The sequence below is a fragment of the Octodon degus genome, unplaced genomic scaffold (genome assembly GCF_000260255.1).
Source record: "Octodon degus isolate 3935 unplaced genomic scaffold, OctDeg1.0 scaffold00016, whole genome shotgun sequence".
Classification (NCBI taxonomy): Eukaryota; Metazoa; Chordata; class Mammalia; order Rodentia; family Octodontidae; genus Octodon; species Octodon degus.
In genome coordinates, this window is record NW_004524592.1 from 24808279 (window position 1) to 24819148 (window position 10870).

At 40.5% G+C, this 10870-nt stretch overlaps 1 protein-coding gene across 2 annotated transcripts in view; it reads right to left on the bottom strand.

The window, feature by feature from the left end:
• Nucleotides 1-10870, bottom strand: part of Gstcd (glutathione S-transferase C-terminal domain containing) — a 163275-nt gene that overhangs the window by 29516 nt on the left and 122889 nt on the right. For both annotated transcript variants that reach the window (XM_004626703.2, XM_023710085.1), the window contains exons 6-7: nucleotides 1640-1755; nucleotides 1457-1501 (exon numbers count right to left, since the gene is read on the bottom strand). In XM_004626703.2, the coding sequence (XP_004626760.1) occupies nucleotides 1457-1501; nucleotides 1640-1755 (161 nt within the window). The remainder of the gene's footprint in view (nucleotides 1-1456; nucleotides 1502-1639; nucleotides 1756-10870) is intronic.

Consider the following 10870-nt stretch of genomic DNA (forward strand, 5'->3'; position numbering starts at 1 on the left):
GGAACCACAAGGAGTAAACACTCTCTCCTCATGTCATTTCTACATCCTAGTTTGTCCTTACACTTGCCTGCACAGAAAATCCTGAATTCTGTATAAAATCTGTTAGAGTACAGAGTACACTTCGCATTAAAGGCTTTCCAGCCTTTATTCTAGTCAATCCCTTCTCAAATGGCAATCTATCCAAAAGTCTAGGAAAGTTATCAGGAAGGGAAAGAAGAGAATACACCCCTCTCAGCAGATTAAGTGCCTGCTTAGGCAAACACGGGGACCACATGCTGCACTGGCCCATCCCTGGGCACACTGACCCGGCCACACCGATCAGGTGTGGTGGCACAGGCCTGTAATCCCAGCACTGGGAGGCTGAAAGCAGGAGGATAACTACCAGTCCAACCTGTGCAGTGAGACCCTGTACCAAACACATTAAAAAAAAAAAAAAGACTACTTCCCTGACTCTGCCTTGCCAGGATTCTACTCCATAAGTTCTCTTCTTCCTTATCAAGAAATTATTATTTTCTTTCATAACAAAGCAAGGAATTTCCTCTTCTAAATTCCTCTAGTTTATTTAGTCTTCAATGTCTAAGAAAAGAGAACACTCCATCCCCAGTCATTCTCTGGTTTGTCACATTTTTTCTTCTGAAAATATTCAGTGTAATTTATGCACACCTTCCAGAGAGCTCAGAAAGACTCTGTCCTAGCTAAATTTGTATTTATTTTTATAAAAGGGTAGGGGGAGGAATGACTCCCCCTCATGACTTTTGAGTTAAAAGAGGGCTACTTTGGGGAATCAGTTTAACATGGTGGGAGATTAAGTACAAGCGTCTAGCCAACGGTAGCAACAACTGAATAGGTCATGGTACATCTATTTAAAAAGGCACTACACAGTCACTCAGATATGATCATGTACAAAATTACATTCCTGAGTGGAAGCAAGGGTTAAAACTGTATTTACACTTATAGTTTCTAACAGCAATGTCCATATGAACAATGATTTAATGAGAACAAAAGAAGAAACACATCTGATGAATCGATACACTATTTAGGCTTTTTCTTTTCCTAAAATCTTTGTTATTATTGTACTTTTGATGCAGTAGATCAAAAGAATACCAAAGAACATCCTAATGTAACTGTATCTAGAAGCCAGTATTTCTAGATATCATTATATTAAAAATTAAGTAAGTTTAATCATAATTATTTAACAGTGGGAAAGCTATTTTAAAAAGTAATTAAACATATACCTTTTTTTAAAAGTTGGTAACTGTTTTATGGTTGTATTTTATCTTTTTCTCCCCTTTTAGATTCTGACCTCAGAAATTTACTTCAAAGGTAAAAGAAAATGCCTATGCCACATAATTGACTTGGAGAGTGACCAGGAACTTCAGAACAAGGGTAAGGCCGACGTGGCTACCTGACTGTATTTAGCTGAAGTGTCCCCCTTTATCCACCATTTAGAATTTACCTGGCAGGAGGGCAGCATGTGAGCAAGAACAATTCCAACATGGCCCTGGAAAAAGGTGGTAAAAGAAGGAAGTTAGCTTTGGTCTTCACGGCCTCTGCTCATTCCAAGACGACAACAACATGACTCGAATGTGACATGGAAGAGGCATACAGTCTTGCAAGGATAAAGAGAGACATGCGATACCCCGCCACTGCAGAAGTCCACAATCCTGTCACCGGGTTTGGCCTGACTCATCACCACATAAGCGAGGTTGTTGAGCTGCTGCTGCTTCCTCAGAGCTCGGTCACTGGACATCCGGCCTGGGGAGAGAAGCCATGAGGAAAGCGTTACACACTGGGAGGGACTGAGTGTTGGAACAGACTCCCGGGCACAGGAGGAGGACACACGCACACACAGAACAACGGGACAAGCTTCATATAATTGACTATGAGAGGACTGCAGAGATTAATTCTACTGCTGCTTTTTCAACTTTTGATTTGCTTATCTAATTTATCTTTTGCAGAAATAAAATGTCTTTTGGTGAGTAGAAACAATAAGTGAAACATAATTCACAATGAAAAGCAAAATGTGTAACAAATTTTAGCTAGATGGGGAAAAATGTCAGTGACCATCAACTCCCTGTGTCACTCTCAAACATATATAGCAACGTCAGTGTACTTGAAATAACATCCCTTAAATCTCCTTATAAAAGGATGTAAAAGAAGTGAGTGCATTTCTGCCATAACTGGCGCACTCCTGAACCCTGAATTCTTCTGTGAGGGCATCTGGAAGCCTTGCACCATGGCTGCCGCACTGACTGTAGTGATGGTGGGTGTATTTACAGAGATTTAGCTAACTGGTGAGTTTCTTAATTTTCTCTTTCTTTCCGTCTTTCTTTTTTTCACTTTCAAGCTTCCTTTCCTCATGACTCAGACAGAGAAATGCAATGCAATTATAGATTAAAGATAGGGCATTTCCAAGTATAAAATGCCTTAGGCAAAGCAGCGTGAAAGTATCTTAACCTCACTTCAAAAGCCACCAGTCAAGTCCACAAAAATATTTTTAGAAGGATAAAAACAGTATTTGTTTTCACATATTTCAAGTGCATTCTTTACAACAGTGGTTTTTTAATGACACCAAGGTTTTTGGGGTCCATTTTAACAGAAAAACAGCATATCACTTTTGTCTTTATTCTTTCTTTACTTTATGTTACTAGATTAAAGAGCATTATGAAATTTTATTTTACAACAAAATAGAAAATTACAATCTTGTAATTCAGAAGATTTATATAAATAATGTATTAAAATGTATATATGTTATATTCATATGTATTAACTTTCTAGTCAGCATATAAATTATTGCATCTTTTTTATGTCACTGATCTCTCTATACTGTATACTCCAATGACTATATAGCATTTTATTAACTATACACCCTAATTATATAATCAATTCTCTGCTGTAATGATATCTTTGTTACACAGTTAGATCTTTAAATACAATCAATTATTTAGCACAGTCTAAAGTGAATTTCAAACATGGAGAGTTTATTAGTCAATAGTGTGGTGACTTCATTCATGAAGATATTTCAATGTGGCTTTTAAAGGAACTATCTACATTTTTCTCTAATAAAATAATTGCAAAAAAATTTAAACATGAGGTGAAAGCCCTGAGGTAACCCCACCCTTTATAGCTAACCTCTCCTAAGTGGTTTTATTAAGAAAAATTTTTCCCTGCTGAAACAGGAGGATCACTATGAATCCCAACTGCACAGTGAGACCCTGTACCCCCCACCCCAAAAAAGAGAAAAATTTCAAAACACATAGCACAAAGGAAAGATCCTTATAGTGGACATCTTTGTATTAAGTCCATTTTTCATCACTATAATGAAATACCCAAAGCAGTCTATTTCAGAAGGAAAAGGGGCTTATTTAGCTTAGCTTTGGAGGATCAAAGTACACCCAGGGCGCTGGCTGTTGTGAGGGCCTACCGGTGGCAAGTGGTGCTGAGAAAGAATCAGCGTCAGGTTTTATTCCTAACAGTTTTCCCTCCGCAGGGCTCACACCAGCGGACCAGAACTCCTTGCCAAGGTGGTACCTGAGCGCCCTCTCTACTGGGGACCAAGTTTCCACAGCAAATCTGGAGGACAAGCAACATCCAAAGCACGGCACCTCTGCCCCACACACGCACTGCACCTGTAGCAACTCCCTGTACTGTGCTCTTCACACTCTATCCAGGCACCCCCTATTCACCATGACATGCCTTACTTTTTATGGCAGTATACATTTAATTTGGAAGAAAAATAGGAAAAGTGGAGAAGAGGAGGGAGGAGGAGTCAGAATACAAAACAAAACAGAAGTCCTCTGGGGCTCTTTGGAGAGCTCGGGTCGCAAATTCTGCTACTAGCAGGAGCCGCCACGAAGCAAGGCATGAGCACAGGCACTTCTGGCTTTGCTCTGCTGATGGATTTCCTAGTAGCTCCTAGTTGAAGGATTTTTGTAGAAGAAAGTCAAAAGAAATTATCTTTTTCTGAAGAACCATAGTCAGGCAGGAAAAATTTATTAAATGGAATATAGTAATTAAGTCTTATACTACATTTCTATTAGAAATTTAGAATTACCTAAAACCCTCAGGGCTGTTTCTGAAGCCAACGTTGATAAAGATTTTCTAAGACTCCGTGTGTGTGTGTGTGTGTGTGTGTGTGTGTGTGTGGCACAGAGGTAGTTGAGAGACTGCTATGTTACAATATTCACCAAAGGTTGAGCTAAAAATACGGCAGCCAGATGTCCCAACACTTTATGGAAAAATTACCTCTAATAAAGAATTCCCTCTTCCATTCCAGTTTTATAAACACTATGAAGCTTCTGGAAACATGATCTGAATCTCAAATGTATTAAAAGAAGGTAAAAAATAAAGGTATTTTGGGATATGGTATTAATTTAAAAATCAAATCCTACTTTCCATTTTTATCCAGTATCCTTGTGCTTCAGACATCATTTAGAAGCAAACACTTAAAACCTATTTTTAGTTGGACTAAAAGGGCTAGTTCTTTATGTGCAATGGAAAAAGAAATCCAAAACCAGAACACTTTAACCTCAATGAGGAAGTTTATTCTGTGATGCACTTCTGCAATGGCGTCTCTAATCCAAGGTGGGATTCCTTGGGTTACTTAGACAATTTTTGTGCTGTTTACATTGACCCCCAAAGCCAACACAGGGCAGAAGCCCCTTTGAAGCCAAGGAGAAGACAACTAAAGGACCAGCATTTTCATAAGGTTCAGAATAACAAATAATGCAAACTAATCTTAGTGCTAAAAGTGCCAGTGTGCGGCCAGGCTACCTGCTCAGTCTCATGATTTATGTCCAAAATCAGGCAGCTCTTAACTTTTGTTTCTTAGCCTAAAGCAACAAAGTACCTTGTATGTTACACTGGTTATAAGAATGAAAATGGTTGGGTTGGATACACATGAGACTTGATTTCTAAAATTCTTTTGATATTGTTTTCAAATCTTTTTCTTTTCTTTTTTGCAGTACCAGGGATTGAACTCAGGACCTTGCACTTGCCAGGCAGATGCCTATACCACTGAGCTATATCCCCAACCTGTTTAAATCTTTTTTTTTTTTTTTGAATTGTTGCAAAACTGTACCCCATGAACTTTTAAGAAACATATACAATTAAATATGAAGATTAAAAAATTGTTAAAATGAATGGCTTAGAGATTTTTAAAACAAGATTTTACTTGAAAAGCTGTAAAATCAAGAGAGCAAAGCAAATTTCTTCCACAGAGATTGCTGTAGTACACTACTCTTTCAGGGGAGGCGTGAGACAACAAGAACAGGCCAGGTGACATGCACCTGATGACAGGGAAAGGGGAAGGCAATAACCACACATTTTAATGTTTGTAAAACAGCCTGCTCAGCAGCAGCAAGACGGGTGAGCTGGTGAACAGCTCTTTCCTATGCTTCACAGGGCCGTAGGCAGGCGAGCCCTGACCCCATGCAGGCATCATTTTCTTGTTTAACAACTGCCAGGCCCTATGACATGCCCAGCATGCGTCCGTATGCCGAGGATACATCTCTAAGTGAACAGCAATCCCTGCCTCCAAGGAACCAACGGGACACCTACGAAGGGCTGTGCGTATACAAGCTCTGCAGCAGTGGGCACACTGAAGAAGCAATACTACTGTGGAGACGTTAGTGAGGACTTCATGAGGCTTAGAGCACTGCAGTGTACTCGAGAGAAACAGAAATTTACCACAAGACCCAGCTGGGAAACCAGATCCATAGAGTCTGGCTTCTTTAAGGAAAACCACATTGAGCCTAACGACGATGGATTGATGGGGAGGTAGAACAGCAGGTGCGCCTGGCAGTGTCAGCAGGGCCAGATGGGAAAGGCTGCTGCCTACTAGTTGTCTCTCCACATGCTGCAGAAAACATGGCCTTGCTCTCATAATAAAGTGAGTCCCTTAGAGATTCGTTTTATGTGAATAAATAGCACTGGGGCTGGGGAGGTAGCTCGGAGGTCTAAGTGCCTGCCTGGCAAGGACCCAGGTTTGATCCCTGGTACTGCATGCTGTGCTGACCCTGGAATCCCAGGCGTACTGTGCCAGTCACTGAAACCGGGCTTGGTGGCACAGGCCTGTAATCCCAGCACTGGGGAGGCTGAGACAGGAGGGTCACTATGAGTCCCAGCTGCATAGTGAGACCCTGTACCAAATAAATAAATAAATAAGAGATTAAAAATAAATAGCACTGTCATTCTTACATATTACATATATTCTCTTAAAATGCTAGCTTGTATCATTTTCATCCTGGATAATGTATATTTTTAAATTTGATAACAATTATTCCTAAACTTTTTAGGCACATTCAAGCTCAGCTGATGCTCAGTGCCATTAATTGATTCAATTAAAGTGGAACTGAATCAAGCTCACTGAGCCATTTCTAATCCTGGTGTTCTAGATCAAGGCATCTCATGAACTCCACACTGTGGCCTCCTTCCCAGGCTCCTCTTCTGCTGGAATATTCAGGTGCTGTGTTCAGTAGCTCCTCTCTGCACCGCAGCTGATCCCTGAGTAGGCGTCCCCACTACTGGGACAAATACCCACAATACCTCCAACCCAGAGGAGGAGAGGTTCAATTGGGTTTATGGTTCAGAGGACTCAGCGTGTGGTCGCCTGCCTCCAAGGCAGAAACAGCATGGTGGAAGGGGCGTGGAGCAAAGCTGCTCACTTCATGGGGCCGGCACATGGCAGAGACAGAGAGCTCCTGTGAAAGACGCACCTCCCAAAGGCACAGTCCCAGGGCTCACCTACTGCAACTGACAGCCTCTAGGTATGGACATCGGGGTGAAACCTCTGAGCACTACGGTGCCCTCGACCCAACTGCAACTCCAAGAAGCTCTTATCCCAGTCAGGTTGGCAGAAAGATTCTCGGATACACGGTAACAGTGAGGTCCCTTCCAGTCTGCCCCTCTGCCTAAGTGGCTGTAAGGCACCCCTCTGCCTTAAGAGGGGGGGAAATATATATATATATCTCAAAGAAACTTGACTTCCTGGTGAGAAAACAAGGCCCTTAATGACCTGGGCCCTAACGTGCCAGTGTCGCCTTTTGCTGCCCTCTGTATGTCCCTGATGTTCCAGCCTCTCTAAACAAGCAATGGCTCCTTCTGCGCACACAGTCAGTGCCTTCATATGGGTGCTCCTGTCATTTGAATCTCTGCCTTAGGACCTCAGGAACCAACCTCACCTCTCCCTGCCCTGCTGCTTTTAGAAATAGGCATTGCTTTTGTAATGATAATAATGGTCTTTAAAAAGACAAGAGGAAATAATTATTTTTTTCAAACTATTTTTTAAACATTATTAACATTTTCTGCTATCAAGCCTATTACTATCAATGAGCAAAAAATATTTATCACAAAGTGATACTTAGACAAAATTTATATCTCCCCAAAAAACAGTAGCTGAAATTGTCTCTGTGTTCCTAGACAGAAGAGTTGTGTTCACCAGCTTCTCTCTTTTCCTAGAACAACACAATATTGGTTCCAACTAAGTGGAAAGGGTATTAAAAGACAGACAGGCATATAGTAGATACTCAATGTTAGTTTTAATGAATGAATTTTTTCCTCCATTGTAACAGTGCAATTCAGGGCAGTATGCTACATTATACAGATACTAAATACAGAAACAAATTAGAAATCAATGCTATGTCTGCATTTGTTGAAATGGTGAAAAAAGTCAAGTATGAGTTAGTATTTTAAGCAGAGAGGGAAGTTTCCGAAAACTTTTGTGAGGGAATAAGAGAGAAGATATTTAAAGCTGTATGAACAGACATCAAAAGTTAGAGAGGGCCAGGGAGAGAGCTCAGTAGAATAAGTGCTTGCCTGGCAAGTGCAAGGGCCTGAGTTCAATCACCGGTTCCACAGAAAAAAAAAAAAAAAAGAAAAAGAAAAGTTAGAGAGCAGGAACAGAATTCTTAAGGAACTCCAGAGAAGGTGCACAGGAATGAGCAGCAACGTAAAGCTTCTGCTTTAGGGAGGTTTTTGTCTTAAATTGTGGAGATTACATGCTGGAAACACCAAAAATTTAAGATAGTCAACTTCATGTGTTTAGAGGTCAGCTTCAGGGCAGCATCACTCACCTCCTAACCACACTGATCTCCTAGCAGTAAGACCCTTGCAGCGGTGGGCACGTGGGATCTGAGGTCTCCAGTCCTACTCACATACCCACGTTCAGTGCAGGAAACCAATGGTAGCCTAGCGGTGTGACAGCACTTTTATTTTGATAATTCTGTATATAGACCATTATAACATTTAATAATTATGGTAGAATTCAGTGGATACTCAAAATATTGAAAGAAGCTAATTTATATTTCCTAAAAAATAAATTAAGACTTCATGAGCCGGGGAGATACCTCAGTAGAATTAAGTGCTTGCCTGGCAAGCGCAAGGTTCTGAGTTCAATCCCAGTACCACAAAAAAGAAAAAAGACTTCATAAACGTCTTCCTCAGTCCATTATAAAAACAAACAAACAAACAAACAAACATCCTACCTGCACAGAACTATTTTAGAAAATGTTAGGCACAAAGAGATGTGTAACATTTTGCTTCTGTCCTTAATGAATTTTTTAAAAAATGTATTTAGGATGGGGTCTACAGACTCTCACTATGTCCACTGGATTCATAGTGATTCTCCTGTCTTCGGGCTCCTGAGGGCTGGGATTACAGGCATGTGCCACCACGATGGGGATCGAACCCTGGCAGCTGCACTCTGCCTAAGTAAGTGCTTTAGTCCACTGAGCTATCTGGCTGGCCTGTCCTTAATGAATTTATACCTTGTTTGCTTATTGTAAAACATAAAAGTGCTTCTAAAATGTATTTTATAAACTACATTGTACAAATGTTAAAGTAATTTTTTTTTTCTCCAAATGCCTTCAGGGCAGGTTTGGCTGGCTTGAATTGTGGGGATCAAAACACAGCAACCTGAGCCTGACTGCTTTGTTGAAGCAGCCACTTAAAGAACTGAGCTAAGGGGCAGGCCCCCATGTTTAAGTAATTTTAACAACCATAAATTATAAAAATCCATACCTCTTTCACTAAAGCCTCTAAAATCTTTTAGAATGATTGACACGACTTCCTGGCTATGGTGCTTTGGAGCTAGCTAAGCACTTGCATAGCTGATGTTACGGTCTAGATGTAAAGAGCTCCCCAAGTCTCACGTGTTCAGAAGTATATCGTGGGAACACTGACTCACCATTAGATCAGGCCACTGGTGAGCTTGGAGCTGGCTGCACTATTAGGAGGAGGAGCCTGGTCAGAAGCGGTGAGTCAAGGGGCAGTGACCTGGAAAGGGGCCTTTGTGGCCCTGGCTCTTCCTGTCTGTCCATCCTGGCCATCACAGCGTGAGCAGTTTTCTTCTGCCGAGTCTTTTCACCATGCTATGTCTGCCTTGCAGCCAACTGATCACGGACTTGATCCTCAGACACTGACCAAAATAATTTCTCCTCTGTAAACTGCCAATGACAAGTATTTTGTCCTAGCAACAGGGAAGTGGCTAATATAGATGCTGTATGGTCCAGAGATTTGAGTCTGACTTACAGGTGAACAACATGATTTTTTACATACAAAGATGCTGTGCACTAAATTTGAGGTTGTCCAAACTTAGCACTTGCTCAAAGACCCATAGCTACTAAGAATTGAACCTAGAGCTCTAGTGAAAAGTGTCTAACTCTAGGTGCAGCCTTCTTTCCAACATGTTCTATTACTTCTTAAGAAAACATGATTTAGATTGTGGTTTCGGAATACACGTTGGTGTGTTTCACGTCTGAGACAGAGTTCAAGGAAGTCAGATGATTTCTAGTAGGCAATCAGGTGATGTCCCTAATAATTACATCTCAGGGAAAAATAATTTTTCAGAATCAGTCTTAATTGTATTTTATCCCAATTTTTCCTCTAAATAAAATTTTCAAAGACCAGGCCAGTAAAAAGGATCAATCTAAGTTTTGAAAGTCAGTGTTTTGGAATATGGTATTAGAGGTCTCATAAGTCACTGTTTTTAATAAATTGACCTTTGATCGTCACCTTTTCAAGAAAGAGACCACCGCACTACCTTGCAACTATAGCAACCTTTCCATTTATAAAACAGTGACCCAGGGAGGTTTGAGCAATTGATTTGTTACAAAATCAGATTACCCTGGAACAAAAAAATGGAAATAGGTTGCAAAGAACTTCCATGTTACAGTACTGCAGATGCTGAGTAGGAATAGCCTGCGCCTCTAACCCTTCCATATTCAACAGGATACCATCCTTTTAAAAGCTGATGACTAAAAGTCAGCAAGATGCTGAAGAGGGACAGAAAATATATCAACTATTTACAAAGTCAAAGATTCTGCTTGTCTATATGACTCAGATAAAGTGAATAACGAAAACAAATTTAATATGTATTTGGTTGTTATATGGTCTCACTATGCAGCTTGGACTCATGGTGATCCTCCTGCTTTCAGCCTCCCCAGTGCTGGGATTATAGTCATGCACCACCACGCCAGGACTTGGTCATCAGCTAGGTATGTGGTGCCAGGGATCAAACTGTGGTCCCTGCACTTGCCTAAGCTTGGCTAAGCAGGCACTTTAGTCCAGTGAGCCATCTTGCTGGCCCTGAATAATTCAAATTTTAAAACCACCTTATTTCTACTAATTTTTCTCTTAAAATGAACACTTTGACCTTAGAAAACCAGAACTTGGAATTATTGAACACATATATTTTCATTCCATTCAAATACTACTCATACCATGTAAAATAAATACTACTTTGCTCTGGTATTTTGGTTTTCCTAAAAAAAGGAAGAAGAAAAAAAAAAAAAAAAAAAAAAAAAAAAAAGCCCACAGTATCTTCCAAGTGGTCCACAAGATAAAACTCAAATATTTTTAGAATAAAAACTTA